The 16156-nt window shown below is 40.7% G+C and overlaps 1 protein-coding gene and 1 long non-coding RNA gene across 6 annotated transcripts in view; one reads left to right on the top strand and one right to left on the bottom strand.

Annotated features, from left to right (window-relative positions):
- Positions 1-2128: 2128 nt before the first annotated feature.
- The window catches only part of cfap77 (cilia and flagella associated protein 77), a 73832-nt gene continuing 59804 nt past the window's right edge, over positions 2129-16156 (top strand). For 2 of the 5 annotated variants that reach the window (XM_071402342.1, XM_071402340.1), the window contains exons 1-2: positions 5541-5659; positions 15951-16036. In XM_071402342.1, the coding sequence (XP_071258443.1) occupies positions 5614-5659; positions 15951-16036 (132 nt within the window). In that variant the 5' untranslated portion in view covers positions 5541-5613. Of the gene's footprint in view, positions 2244-5267; positions 5660-15950; positions 16037-16156 lie in introns of those variants that run through there. The other 3 variants (XM_071402341.1, XM_071402343.1, XM_071402339.1) reach the window with 3 other exon arrangements.
- On the bottom strand, positions 2496-5066 carry LOC139576343 (uncharacterized). Its single transcript, XR_011675099.1, has 2 exons — positions 4771-5066; positions 2496-4284 (listed from the first exon to the last, which is right to left on the bottom strand). It is a non-coding gene; the product is annotated as an uncharacterized lncRNA (long non-coding RNA).

Genomic DNA, 16156 nt, shown 5'->3' with positions numbered 1-16156 from the left:
CCTTTAAAATGATTCATAAATATTATCCTGCCAACCACTATATGAAGAAGTTTAAGGAAAAGATCAACTCAAATGGCTCCTTTTGTAATGACCACCCAGAAACAGTGTTCCATCTTTTTTGGCATTGTATTCATGTAAGAAAACTGTGGCAAGACACCAGTAGATTTATAATTGAACACATTTATGAAGATCTTACACTATTGTGGAGAGATGTACCGCTTGGATTCTTTACCTACGATAGAAATAAGCTGAAACATTTTTATGTAATTAATTTCATTATTCTTTTGGCCAAATGTCATATTCACAAATGTAAATTTACAAACAAAACACCACATTTTCTTACCTTAAATTGTTTTATTGAACTGTATTTTAAGACAATTAAATAATCTACTAACAAAAAAGATGTTAGAATAATAAGTGTATGTATGTCCCTTAAGGTCCTTGTGTAATGTGATATTGTACCCCCTAGCCTAATTGTCCTTTGTATATTATTTATATATACTTCAAATCAAATATTTGAATATTTACAAAGCCCTTCTTACATCAGCTGATATCTCAAAGTGCTGTACAGAAACCCAGCCTAAAACCCCAAACAGCAAGCAATGCAGGTGTAGAAGCACAGTGGCTAGGAAAAACTCCCTAGAAAGGCCAGAACCTAGGAAGAAACCTAGAGAGGAACCAGGCTATGAGGGGTGGCCAGTCCTCTTCTGGCTGTGCGGAGATTATACCATAACATGGCCAAGATGTTCAAATGTTCATAGATGACCAGCAGGGTCAAATAATAATAATCACAGTGGTTGTCGAGGGTGCAACAGGTCAGCACCCCAGGAGTAAATGTCAGTTGGCTTTTCATAGCCGATCATTCAGAGTATCTCTACCGCTCCTGCTGTCTCTAGAGAGTTGAAAACAGCAGGTCTGGGACAGGTAGCACGTCCCTTGAACAGGTCAGGGTTTCATAGCCGCAGGCAGAACAGTTGAAACTGGAGCAGCAGCACGGCCAGGTGGACTGGGGACAGCAAGGAGTCATCAGGTCAGGTAGTCCTGAGGCATGGTCCTAGGGCTCAGGTCCTCCAAGAGGGAGAGAAAGAAAGAATTAGAGAGAGCATACTTATATTCACACAGGACACCGGATAAGACAGGAGAAATACTCCAGATATAACAGACTGACCCTAGCCCCCTGACACATAAACTACTGCAGCATAAATACTGGAGGCTGAGACAGGAGGGGTCGGGAGACACTGTGGCCCCGTCCGACGATACCCCCGGACAGGGCCAAACAGGCAGGATATAACCCCATCCATTTTGCCAAAGCACAGCCCCCCCACCGCTAGAGGGATATCTTCAATCACCAACTTACAATCCTGAGACAAGGCCGAGTATAGCCCACAAAGATCTCCGCCACTGCACAACCCAAGGGGGGGCGCCAACCCAAACAGGAAGATCAAGTCAGTGACTCAACCCACTCAAGTGACTTGTGTTCCAACATCTACTTCCTGTATTGATTTGTTATTAATTAAAACAATATTTTTTTAAAAGGGGGGAAAAATAAAATAATACATTTTTAAAAAGTGCTTTTTGACGTGTATATTTTTTGACACAAAAAGACCCAAACGGCGTTCCATAGTTCAAAGTCATTAGCCCCCGTTCTACTTTTGAGCATCAATATGGCTGAGGCGTCTGTAGAACGTTAACAACAATGGCAATATAGTGACGGAGGCGCAACCCACAGAGCTTGGTCAGAGATACTCAGAGTTGGTACTTTTGAGGAGTTGGGAAACTCTTTTGGAATCATATTAATGTACGTTGCCCATGATGGGACAAGGAGAGCTGTCCTTCAAATAGGGAATGGGAGTCAACTGGGCGCCAGATCAAAAACCCAATATTAGCATTAATTTCGTCAACAAGAACTACAACTTTACACATTTTTTCCGAGATGTAAGATAATTAACTCGTTGTCTGTAATACCGTATAGCTTTGGAATTGTGACCTTATGTACTTTCGAGGAAAATAGGCAGGTTTTTCGACTCATACCCTGACTTTGAGAAGGGATTGCATGACGATTAGTTTAGCAAATACGTGACACAGCATGACAACGTGAACGCGATTGGTCTACAGTCTGCTAGAGTGGCTGTTATAAATTCCTCCATTCATTACCCAATGGGATTCCTATTTGTGTACACTTTTCGTCAATGTTTGGCGTCGCGTTTCCATAACAACATAAGATACCAACAGGAAGTAAAGAGGTATGTAATGTCGTCGATTTCTTCATTTGTAAACTAGCTACAAAAAACTAAATTGCAGTTCTTGCCTCTGATATGAATAACGTTATATTATTTTGAAACTATGTAATTTGTAATGGTTTTCATCAGTTGTATAGTAACGTTGTTGACTCTGGCCTTAGCTGCTGCCGATTTCTTGCTAGCGCTTGATCATAACCAAACCCAAACGGAATCAGCGGGGATTTCTTATATTTTCTGCGTCGATTTCTGCTGAAATTCTGCGGAAAGTTTTTTTTTGCCTCTAGGGTAGTAACATTATTTTATAACATGGGAACATGGCTTATGTGAATAAATGCTTAGTTGACAATGAACCTACGGTTATCCTTCTACTAAAGCTCAGTCAAAAATAACCTCTACACAAACTCAACCTTTACAGTATATGATCCTTTAATCGTAAATATGATAGATAAATAAAGTGCAAAGGCATATAAATACAAATGATACATTGACGAATCCAGCTATAAATACATTAACACCAAATAGTTTAGGTGAACCATTCTGTCTCTTTGTTCCATTCAACATATAACTATTGATTCATTATCAAATTGCTTCAAACCAAAACACAGAAAGAGTGGTAGAGTTGGTGGGTGTGACTGACATGCTTTTTAGTGCTCAATGCTACTATACTTTGCAATCAACAAAATTGTCATTTTTCTCCATGAGGCTCCTTCTATGCTGACTAAGTAGCATCTTATAATGTGAGAAGTCTTTCTACATCCACTGAGGTAGTGGGGAGGCACAGATGCATCGCCGCAATGTGAGCTAAGGCTGTCTTGTCCTCCGTAGCTGCCCACCAGTCCACTGCACTGACTTCTGTAGCATCTGCCTTGTCGATGCCCATGTATCTGTGCAACTCTTCTGCAGACACCTGGCTCCGAGCAGGGATGGCATGGACAGTCCTTAATGTCCTTTCTTGCGCCTACCCCCTGGGCTGGATCTAGAACAGTTAGTGACAGGTGAATGCAGGGGTGCTTCTCCAGCACAGTGTGCAGCTTGATTGAGCCTGCTGCCATTGCAGAATGGAACAACTCGGTGCAGGAGAGCCTGTCTTCCTCTGGAAGCTGCCACAGCAGCTCAGTTGTATGAGGGTGCCAGTTGTCAGCCCCAGCTGTTCTGCCATACTCAACTGCATTTGCAGGTCCTCCAGCTTGCTGGCGATGTTGTGGGCTGTTGGCACAGAGGTCTCCTCCAGCTTTATCAGGTTAGCCGCTATGCTCCACAATGAACACTGCCTGGGCCTTCAGCTGGGCCTTGCGTTCCCTCAGCAGCTCACAAAGGTCCTGGACATACTTTGCTGTTTCTGGTAAGGTCGTAGTGAAGTCGGTGAGCACATCCATGTACTCACAGGAGAATGGTCATTTTCCAGCATGAATGATCTCTGCTCCAGACGACGCTGGGGTGCCTAACACCTTTTTCACCAAAGCACACAGCTAGTTCACGTCCTGAAACACAGGACGTGGGAAAGATGGGAAAAGCAGGTGACGTGTCCAGAGTTGGGGAAGAGGCCCTTCAAGATGCTGGTGAAAGCCTTCTTCATGTAGCTAGCTGAGTCGCTTACAAAAGCCCACACATTGTTAAAGTCAACCCCCATGTTATTGATACAGGAAAGCTTGGGACACCGTGGTAAATTTGACTTTATCCAAGAAAGCCAGTTCTGCTACAACAGGTCATTCACCCACTGGCTTAAGTAGAATGGCAAGTGCACACAGCTTCCAAAGGTATCGGTCGTCTCATCAAGGATGACATACAGTAAAGATCTTTTCCCTCTACAGCGTCTTTGATGTCCTGCTCAAATTGTGGATAGAGCTCTGGCAAGTACTCTGTACGCAGATGGGATGGCGCTGGGATATACCCTCCCTGCTTGCAGTGTTTCTTCAGAAATGTGGAGAACTTGGGCCCCTTTTCGAGAACTATATATCTGCTTTGATTAATGTTCTTGTAAAGTCCACGATGAACTCCTCTCAGCTGTGGAGGGGTCCTTGCCAGACACGTGTTCTTGTTTGGACTGAAACATTTTTTGAAAATAAAGAACAATGGTTACATTTAGTAAATTAAGATTTCTCAGGTTGAGTTCAATAGCAGGCCTATAGTGGATCTCAAGCTTTGAATCTAAGCACACACTCTCCTGAAACGACACTAACACAGCCCATAAACCTGACAGTATGTCTCTCACACAAATACATTTTCAAACAATGATAGTTAACATATTTTCAGACATTTTTTTGTTATTTACTTGCTGTTTTTGTGATTCCTAACTTGATAGCTCCATCACGTCACTTTGGCTAACTTGTTAGCTGAAGTAATGTTAGCTAGCTAAGTTAGCTAGCTAGCCTAAATGAAACGGTGGAGCTGGAGTGACAACATGGGGAAGCTTGCCAGGCTAACTTGCCACTATGTAGATAGACAAAAATGTAACTGTCAAGAACCGATTTTAGCTAACTAGAACAAACCTATTAGATAATGTAGCTAGCCAAAGCATCAGAATGTTTACCTGGTCCACGGAATTAGCCCTCCTATTTTTGTTTCGGAGTGACCTCAGGTGCTCCACCACAGTTTGATGGCGATTGAATGCTGACAGACTTTGCAGAAAAGTACTCCTCCATTCTCATACAGTTCAGCTGGAAACGCCCTGGCTGTTATTCTGGTCGCCAAGTGTTTACTTCTCAGCTCTTCTGCTGTAAATCTGGGCATTTTTTGTTGGTTCTCTCATCAGACAGCTGTCATTCATTCCCGTAGCTGTCTGCACCTCTCACTCACACAGGGGAAGGGCTACACTTTTCGATTATTGAAATGCATCAATGAAAACAGGATACTTAAATTCAACAACAAGTCAATTTTATTTAACTTTTATATCAGCTGGCAGCTTATTTTTAGCTTTAGATATGCATTCTATTTCAAATTCGGCAGATTTTCGTAGGGAATTCTGCGTGCGCGGATTCCGTGCGGGTCTAATTATAATCATAACTCAGTTCCATTACATTACACATAAGAGTCATTGACATTGGACGAAGGCGTCAATTGTAAGGGAGGATTTTTGTTAAGAGCCGCGACGCTCGGTCTGAACATTAACACGCATCGCTTGCGGTATGGTTTTGGAAGCATAAGGACCTTATCTTTCATATCGGCAAGACATTTTTTTCTAAAAACAAAAGGTTAAATTGATACACACCGTTTTAGGGTTAGGTCCCACACAGCCATATTTCCATGTTACCATGCTTGTTTAAGGAAAACCGACAGAAGACAGAGTAAAACGACCTGTGCTAATTGGCTATCTGTGTCTCCGAACACCTGTGTGTAAAGAGAAGACATGCCACAAACGTCTTGTCACTGAAAAATGCTGTTGGCTGCAATTATGTTACAACCGGTTAAAACAGTGTACAGTAAGTGTGTATTTTTCATTTGTTAAGTTATTTTGATGTCATATGAAAGTAGAGGGATTAATGTTTCTAGATCCGTACAGCAATAGAGCATCAATTCACGTTTAGATATAGTATTTGGCTGTTTTGGCTTCTACAGCAAATTCGCCATTTAAACAGAACATGTAAAGAATGTCCTTGGACTAAGGAGTAACGTTAGGCTTCTTTAATCCAATATTAGGCTAATTGCTTGCTAACAAGCTGTTTAAATAAATCCATGTTCAGTCAGGATTGATACATTTGAGATGTCAGTATGAAATAGCTAGTATAAAAACTTGTGTGAATTCTTGGCCTTGTATGATACAGTAGTGATAATGGGGGGCTGGGATTAAAAATAAAAGTATTTAAATATAGGACAAAAAACACATCACGACAAGAGAGACAACACTACATAAAGAGAGACCTATAAGACGACAACATAGCAAGGCAGCAACACATGACAACACAGCATGGTAGCAACACAACACATGGTACAAACATTATTGGGCAGAGACAACAGCACAAAGGAAAAAAAGGTAGAGACAACAATACATCACGCAAAGCAGCCACAACTGTCAGTAAGAGTGTCCATGATTGAGTCTTTGAATGAAGAGATTTAGGTAAAACTGTCCATCTTTGAGTGTTTGTTGCAGCTCGTTCCAGTCGCTGGCTGCAGCGAACTGAAAAGACGAGTGACCCAGGGATGTGTGTGCTTTGGGGACCTTTAACAGAATGTGACTGGCAGAACGGGTGTTGTATGTGGAGGATGAGGGCTGCAGTAGATATCTCAGATAGGGGGGAGTGAGACCTAAGAGGGTTTTAGAAATAAGCATCTTTCATCAGAAAGAAAGAATCCTTCAAATAAACAAGATGCTTACACACAGGTGTTCAGAGCATGCTAGATAGCTAATTAGCACAGGTGGTTGTCTCTTGTCTTCCGTAAACAAGCGCTGTAACATGGCGATATGGCCGATCCCATCAAGGTGTGCATCAATTTAACCTTTTGTTTTTTGAAAATTATTTTTTGTTGATAAGGTCCTTATGGTTCCAAAACCGCACTGCAAGAAACGCATGTTAATATTCAGATTGAGCGTCAGGGCTCTTAACAAAACTCCCCCGTACATAAAACGCCTTCGTATAATTTTGGCCCTGGTGGCACCAAATAATCAAAGGTCTGACTGCACAGAGATGCTTGGGGAAATGGTCACAACAGGGGACTAGCGTGTGTGTGTTTCAGGGGAAAGGGGTGATCTGCTCTCCATCACCTAGGACTTGACAATGGTTAATCAAATATCCCCATTTTTGTGTCAGTTTTGCATGCCTTTTAAAACAGCTGCAACTGTATATGCCATCGTAAATCAAGTCCTTGGGCTCAGGGATGGAACCAGTTTTGAGCATCTGAGCTTATGGTTGTTTGTGGGGGAAAGGGGTTGAGTGTGTGTGTGTCCCACATCTGTTGCTAGAGGGTAATGATGTTAGGGACAATATAGGATGAATCACAATAATTGTTTGCTAAAATAATAATTGCTTGCCAAAAATGTCATTTTTGTCATGGTAATCTTGGTTATAGTTAACCCTCTGCACGAACTGCCTGCATTATTATGCATATTATTAGTTAATTATTGGAAATTAAGATGACGTTGTGTTGAAAAAGGAATGGGGAGGCGGAATATATTTCTCCCATGGACAAAGTAATTCAAAAGGGGTGATGATATTAAGTAACCGTAATTTTTTGATCCGAATGTGCAAATTGTCCAAACAGATCCTGAAGGTAGATGGGTGATTTTTAATATGTTATTAGGTCATAAACAGATATGACTAATTAACCTATACGGTCCAAATAATGATGATCCACGCTTCTTTGAAAATATGTATAATAATATATTAACCCTACAAGCAATACAAGTCTATATTATTATGGTGGGAGATTATAATACAGTTTTAAATACCTCTATGGCCAGTGAAGGAAATCACACTACAAACTATCACCCTCATGCACTTATATATCACAAATATAGATATATTGGAACTAGTGGATATATGGAGGCTTAAATATCCTGACCGTGTGAAAGCTTGTCGTCTTGACTACTTATGTCATTCTCTCCGGCACAAAAAGTTTAAAAAGTGTTGATAGGGGGCAGAATGCAGTCGGACCATCAAATAATTGGCAAATATATTACTCTTGCAGAATTTCCACATGGGTGAGGATATTGGAAATTTAATCAAAGCCTATTGGATGATAACTTGTTTTTAACTAGGATTAAATAATTTATAACTGACTTTTTCTGACATTACATAGGCACAGCAGATCCCCTTATTGTATGGGACACTTTTAAATGTGCCTTTAGAGGCCATGGACTTCGGTACTCCTCTCTAAAACAAAAGCAATTTAGGTCAAAGGAGTATATATTAACAAAGGAAATGGAAAGACTAACAGTACAGATAGATAGCAATAAAAACTGCCATAGAGGCTCAGAAAAAGTAAGAGGAAAAACAAAAATAAATGGAGGAACTTATTTAAGAAAGATCAAGTGTAATATATTATCAAAATAAAGCAAACTAGATGGAATATAGGGAAAAATGCACCAAATTCTTTTAAAATCTTCAATTTAGAAATGCTACCAAAAATAATTAACTGAAACTTGTTACAAATGACTCATGATTCACCAAACTATATTTTGAAAGACAAAGTAAAGTACTTTAAGCATATGTTTTCATTTGTCTCCTCCATCTCCACAAACCGAAGCTAATTGTATGGATTTAAAAAAAAATATTAATGATGTCAAATTAACAGCTATTACAGAAAGATTAAAGTGAAGGCCATATTACAGAAGAGGTACTTCTTGATGCAGTTAAAGCCTTTAAGTCCGGGAAAACTTTTTTTGACACGTTTTTGTGTGTTAGGCCTAGGCCAGAGTTACAACCAACAGTACGGCAGACCCCCAGGGCCAAGACTGAGCAGCCTAGCAGCTAAGGATTGCCTAAATAGGCATCTCCCCTGACGTCGGCATGTTTTCAATACAGACTATTTTTGTCGTACAGTATTCCATATAAGGCATCCAGACCTTATGAAAGTTGTACAGTATACCCTTAATATTGTAATACATCAAATATAGTGATACATAACTTAACATTTCTGCCATCCATTAGGACATTGTGGGAGGATAACCAACCTTCCAATTAATGACAATGCATTTCTTAGCCGCTTAAATGTTAGGTTACACAGTTTCTTTTGATAAGTCTCCAGTATCAACATTTTCAAGCAAAGAAAAACAGGGAGAAGGGAGAATCTGGAGACATGCTGAAATAAAATAACATACTCTTTGCCATAATTCAGCCAGCCTTCACAAGACCATAACATATTGAAATATGTCCCCTTTTCCTCCAGCAGAGGAACGACATTTCTGAATTCATGATATTCAGTTTCACTTGCATATAGTACCTTCTATGGATAGTCTTAAACTGCTGTAATTTATGTCTGAGATTATATGAACATGACTGAGCATTCTAACATATCTGTATCCATTCATCATCATGAGTAGTGTCTCCCAGGTCTTCCTCATATTTTTGTTTTACATGTTTTGTGTCATTGGGGAAAGCCTATCAACCCTTGATACAGTTTTGAGATCAACTTTGTTTGGAGATCAATGTTTGTCAGACTGCCTTAAAATAGTTAAATTATTTGAAGTTTCTGGCTTGTCCAGTGTTTGCTGCACAGATAGAATAAAGTGTTGCATCTGCAAAAGTTCATGTCTGTGCCATCAGACTGGTTTTCCCTGGTTGCCTGACCCTGCTAAACCCCTATCACCATCGGATCCTGCTCAGACAAGGAATTACCTTAGTGTATATTTATACATTATCCAAGAATAGAATCAATGGTTAAATTATTGAAATTACCATTATTCCCAGATCCCAGACTGTAGCATACACAACAATTTTGTATCCATTCACTGATATAATATACTGCAAAATTCACCTGAGCTCTGTACTGTATACTGTTCTTCCCTGGCTGTCTGACCCTGCTGGGACACCTGTCACCATCTGGTCCTGCTAAGACATTATGAGCATAGTGTTGTGTACTGACTATGCACCATGACAGTGAAGCCTGTAGAGCTGTTTATAACGTGTCAGTGTAAAAAGTAGGGAATTAGCTTGGGAAACTCAACTGACAGATCAATAACGTTACATTGCTTTACTAGCTCTAATGGTACATCAACTGGTGAGAACAAGCCAAGTTAATTTCATTCTGTTGAAACGGGACAAAACAAAGGCTACAAAGCACTTCCATACACACAACAGCTGTTAGACATTGCTACCTGACAGATAGCTAGAGGCTAGAGCTGACCTGGCTGTGGAAGCTACTAGCTAGCTAGCTAGTTAGTTAATTCACTTCAGACAGAAGTTCAGTCGAGAGGGGATGAAACACTAGCTAACGTTACATGTAATTTACACTACTAACTCAGCACTGGGATTATTTATGTTAAGTCAGTTACCTTGCCATCTACATCAGTCAAATAAAGAGTAGCCAGTTTCTGCTCTGCTTGCTTTTACAACGCAGAGAAAAAGCAAAACACACACAGACAACAGCTGCCACTGTTTGCACTCTCTGTGGTCATGTCCCCAGTGAAAATTGCACCCCTGCTGTAACCTACAAAAGCCTCTTCCTGCTCTTTTCCCACAATCCAGCAAATGCATTTAGTGTGTCATAGTGGTCTCTGACTTGTAGTCAGACGCAGAACAAAAATAAACTTGCACTTTTTTTCAGTGTGTTTTTCGAATGTCATTTTGAAAACAGAAAGGTGTCATAAAGAATTTTTTCGCAAACATAATTTTTGATCATAAAGGGGCCCTCAGCAGTTGCTACATCCATTTTGGGATTTATAAATTAATGATATATATACCCATTGATTCTTGAAGAATGTAACTTATAAATTATTCATGAGCTTAGTTACAACCGTCTTACCCCACCAGAACCCCAAATATAAGCTTGTTTTACTCCAATGTTTGTAAAGAAGAACTAGCTAGCTAGCTTCTGGTTAGCTTAGTGGTTAGAGTGTTGGGCCAGTAACCGAAATGTTGCAGAATCAAATCCCCGAGCTGACAAGGTAAAAATCTGTCGTTCTGCCCCTGAATAAGGCATTGTTCCCCAGTAGGCTGTCATTGTAAATACAAATTTGATCTTAACTGACTTGCCTAGTTATATAAAGGTTAAATGAATAAATACAATTTTAAAAAAGAAAATGTAAGCAAACACTATATAGCCTCAAAACATGGTTAAAACTATAATGTTGATATCATGGATGGTCAATTCTTGCATCCATAACTCTATCTATGAATTTGACGGTGATTACATTTCTCCAGCCCCATCTCTCAGATTTCTACCGAACCAGGGGTTGAAAAGCCACTTTATTGTTTCTACTGCAGATTACCTCTAAAATTCATCCTATAAGTAATCATCTATTTTATTTTTTTAAGTATCTAATCTGATTACAATATTTTAGCTGGTAACGTAACGGATTACAAGTTGAATTTTTTTGTAATCAGTTTTTTTGATCTGTTACTCCCCAACCCTGTATATTAACTATACTGAACAAAAATAGAAACGCAACATGTGAAGCGTTGGTCCCATGTTTCATGAGCTGGAATAAAATATCCCAGAAATGTTCCATATGCACAAAAAGTTTATTTCTCACAAATTATGTGCACAAATGTGTTTACATCCCTGTTAGTGAGCATTTCTCCTTTGCCAACATAATCCATCCACCTGACAGGTGTGGCATATCAAGATGCTGATTACACAGCATGATCATTACACATGTGCACCTTGTGCTGGGGGTAGTAAAAGGCCACTTTAAAATGTGCAGTTTTGTCACGCAGACGTCTCAAGTTTTGAGGGAGCGTGCAATTGGCATGCTGGCTGCAGGAATGTCCACCAGAGCTGTTGCCAAATAATTGAATGTACATTTTTCTACCATAAGCCACCTCCAACGTCATTTTAGAGAATTTGTCAGTCTGTCCAACCGGCCTCACAACCACAGACCACATGTAACCACACCAGCCCAGGACCTCCACATCTGGTTTCTTCACCTGCGGGATCGTCTGAGACCAACCACCCGGACAGCTGTTAAAACTGTGGGTTTGCACAACCAAACAATTTCGACCCAAACTGTCAGAAACCGTCTCAGGTTAGCTCACCTGCCTGCTCGTCATCCTCACCAGGGTCTATACCTGACTGCAGTTTGGCTTCGTAAATGACTTAAGTGGTCAAATGCTCACCTTCGATGGCCACTGGCACACTGGAGAAGTGTGCTCTTCACGGATGAATCCCGGTTTCAACTGTACCGGGCAGATGGTGTCGTGTGGGTGAGCAGTTTTCTGATGTCAGCGTTGTTAAAACAATGCCCCATGGTGGCAGTGGGGTTATGGTATGGGCAGGCATAAGCTACGGACAACAAACACAATTGCATTTTATCGATGGCAATTTGAATGCACAAAGAATACCGTGACGAGATCTGAGGCACATTGTCGTGTCATTCATCCGCCGCCATCACCTCATGGTTCAACATGATAATGCATGGCCCCATGTCACAAGGATCTGTACACAATTCCTTGAAGCTGAAAAAGTCCCATTTCTTCCATGGCCTGCATACTCACCAGACATGTCACCCGTTGAGCATGTTTGGGATGCTTTGTATCGACGTGTATGACATCGTGTTCTAGTCCCCGCCAATATCCAGCAACTTCACAAAGCCATTGAAAAGTCGGACAACATTCCACAGGCCACAATCAACAGCCTGATCAACTCTATGCAAAGGAGATGTGTTGCACTGCATGAGGAAAATATACTAACTGGTTTTCTGATCCACTCCCCTAACTTTTTATCTTTGACCAACAGATGCATATCTGTATTGTGAAATCCAATCATGTGAAACCCATAGATTAGGGCCTAATTAATGTATTTCAATTGACTGATTTCCATATAGGAACTGTAACTCACTAAAATCTTTGAAAGCATTTAGGCATTCTTTTCAAATAACTCTTACACTAAAACGGCATTATCATTTTCACAATTTCACAATATTATTCCAGCCTCATAGTGTGGAAATATACAGTACCAGTCAAAAGTTTGGACACACCTACTCATTCAAGGGTTTTTCTTTATTTTTACTATTTTCTACATTGCAGAATAATAGTGAAGATATCAGAACTATGAAATAACACATATGGAATCATTTAGTAACCAAAAAAGTGTAACAAATCAAAATATATTTTATATTTTTCAAAGTAGCCAACCTTTGCCTTGACAGCTTTGCACACTCTTGGAATTCTCTCAACCAGCTTCATGAGGTAGTCACCTGGAATGCATTTCAATTAACAGGTGTGCCTTGTTTAAAGTTAATATGTTGAATTTCTTTCCTTAATGCATTTGAGCCAATCAGTTGTGTTGTGACAAGATAGGTGTGGTATACAGAAGATAGCCCTATTTGGTAAAAGACTGAGTCCATATTATGGCATGAACAGCTCTAGTAAGCAAAGAGAAATGACAGTCCATCACTACTTTAAGACATGAAGGTCAGTCAATCCAGAAAGAACTTTGAAAGTTTCTTCAAGTGCAGTCGCAAAAACCATCAAGCGCTATGATGAAACTTGCTCTCATGAGGACCGCCACAGGAAAGGAAGACCCAGAGTTACTTCTGCTGCAGAGGATAAGTTCATTAGAAATGAAATGGCAGCCCAAATAAATGCTTCACAGAGTTCAAGTAACAGACACATCTCAACATCAACTGTTCAGAGGAGACTGAGTGAATCAGGCCTTCATCAAATCAAATTCTATTGGTCACATACACTTGTTTAGCAGATATTAATGCGGCTGTAGCGAAATGCTTATGTTTCTAACTCTGACAGTGCAGTAATATCTAAAAAGTAATATCTAACAATTTCACAACATATACCCAAAGGAATGGAATTAAGAATATTTAAATATATGGATGAGCAATATCAGAGCAGCATAGACTAAGATACAATAGAATACAGTATATACATATGAGATGAGTAATGCAAAATATATAAACATTATTAAAGTGATTAGTGTTCCATTTATTAAAGTGGCCAGTGATTTCAAGTCTATGTATTTAGGCAGCAGCCTCTAATGTGCTAGTGATGGCTATTTAACAGTCTGATGGCTTTGAGATAGAAGCTGTTTTTCAGTCTCTTGGTCCCAGCTTTGATGCACCTGTACTGACCTCGCCTTCTGGATGGTAGCGGGGTGAACAGGCAACAAGGGGTTGTTGTCCTTGATTTTTTTTGGCCTTCGGGTACTTTGCCCCCGGTGATGCGTTGGGAAGACCGCACCACCCTCTGGAGAGTCCTGCGGATGCGTGCGGTGCAGTTGCCGTACCAGGCGGTGACACAGCCCGACAGGATGCTCTCAATTGTGCATCTAAAAGTTTGTGAGGGTTTTAGGTGCCAAGCCACATTTATTCAGCCTCCTGAGGTTGAAGAGGCACTGTTGTGCCTTCTTCACCACGTTGCCTGTGTGGGTGGACCATTTCAGTTTATCAGTGACGTGTACGCCGATGGTGAAATTGCTAAAAAGAAACCACAACTAAAGGACACCAATAATAAGTGTAATGGGGTCCTGTGTGTAGCTGGTGTAGAGTCAGGCGCAGGACAGCAGAAATTAGTAATCAACGTACTTTACTCAAAATGCAAGGCAGATATACGAGCCCACAATAACGGACCGATTCACAAAGAACAATCACTCACAAACAAACATGGGGAACAGAGGGTTAAATAATAAACAGGTAATTGGGTGAGTGAAACCAGGTGTGTAAGACCTAAGACAAAACAAATGGAAAATGAAAAGTGGATCGGCGGTGGCTATAAGGTCGGTGACGTCGACCGCCGAACGCCGCCCGAACAAGGAGAGGGACCGACTTCGGCAGAAGTCGTGACAATAAGAGACTTGCTTGGGCCAAGAAACACTAGCAATGGACATCTGTCCTTTGGTCTGACGAGTCCAACTTTGAGATTTTTGGTTCCAACCGCCGTATCTTAGTGAGACGCAGAATAGGTCAACGGATGATCTCCACATGTGTGGTTCCCACCGTGAAGCATGCAGGAGGGAGTGTGATGGTGTGGGGGTGCTTTGCTGGTGACATTGTCTGTGATTTATTTAGAATTCAAGGCATACTTAACCAGCATGGCTTCCATCGCATTCTGCAGCGATACGCCATCCCATCTGGTTTGCACTTAGTGGGACTATAATTTTTTTACAGAACAATGACCCAACCCACCTCCAGTCTGTGTAAGGGCTACTTGACCAAGAAGGAGAGTGATGGAGTGCTGCATCAGATGACCTGGCCTGCACAATCACCCGACCTCAAACCAATTGAGATGGTTTAGGATGAGTTGGACCGCAGAGTGAAGGAAAAGCAGCCAACAAGTGCTCAGCATATGTGGGAACTCCTTCAAGGCTGTTGGAAAAGCATTCCAGGTGAAATTGGTTTAGAAAATGCAAAGTTGTCATCAAGGTAAAGGGTGGCTACTTTGAAGAATCTGTTTAACACATTTTTGGTTACTACATGATTCCATATGCGTTATTTCATAGTTTTGATGTCTTCACTATTATTCTACAATGTAGAAAATAGTAAAAATAAAGAAAAACCCTTGAATGAGTAGGTGTGTCAAGTTTTTACTGGTACTGTATAGAAAACACAGTGAATCACGTTTTTGACTACACTGGGCCTTTAAGGTTAGGATTGGGGGAGGGGAAGCTGATCCTTTATCTGTATTGGAAACTTCACCCCGGAGCCAATTGCCACATTACTAATATTTAGACCCTAGATAAAACCAGAGCATGTGCTGTCAGTTCAATAAGAACATTAAATCTGAGCAGAAATTTCTGAAGGATGTGTATCTCAAATCAAATGTTTAAATCAAAATCCTAAGAATGTGTATCTGTGTTAAGATGCCAAGCGTTTAGCTGTTTCGTGAGGGTAGGCCTATAGAATTACAGAGAACATTATACGCCGGTTTCCTGGACACAGATTATGCCTAATCCTGGACTAAAACACATTTTCAAAGTAGATTCTCCATTGAGCTTCTTTAGTCCAGAAATAGTCTTAATCTGTGTCCAGGAAACCCACCTATGATATAGGCTAGCCTTCTCCATGGATATCAAGGTCTAGCAGCAATTGTACTATTTTAGGTAGGCCTAATTGATTGATTTGCTTGTTGGTTGTACCATCTGGAATAACTCCTCTATTTCCCCAAGGTGTAGCCGTCCTGAACCTGGAAATGCAGGCTTCTCGCATCGGAGTGGTCAGGGACTCCATGCTGGCTAATCCTCTTTTAATTAGGGTAAGGAGCATGGTTTGAAGATAGGCTACATGGACCAGGCAAAGCGCCGAGCAATCATACCCATGCTGCCCTCACTTGCTTATTAGGCTGTGTTTGCACAGGCAGCCGAATTCTAATTTT

This window comes from Salvelinus alpinus, chromosome 5, assembly GCF_045679555.1.
Source record: "Salvelinus alpinus chromosome 5, SLU_Salpinus.1, whole genome shotgun sequence".
NCBI lineage: Eukaryota > Metazoa > Chordata > Actinopteri > Salmoniformes > Salmonidae > Salvelinus > Salvelinus alpinus.
Note: the sequence above shows the minus strand (reverse complement) of the source record. Positions and strands in the feature narration are given on the sequence as shown.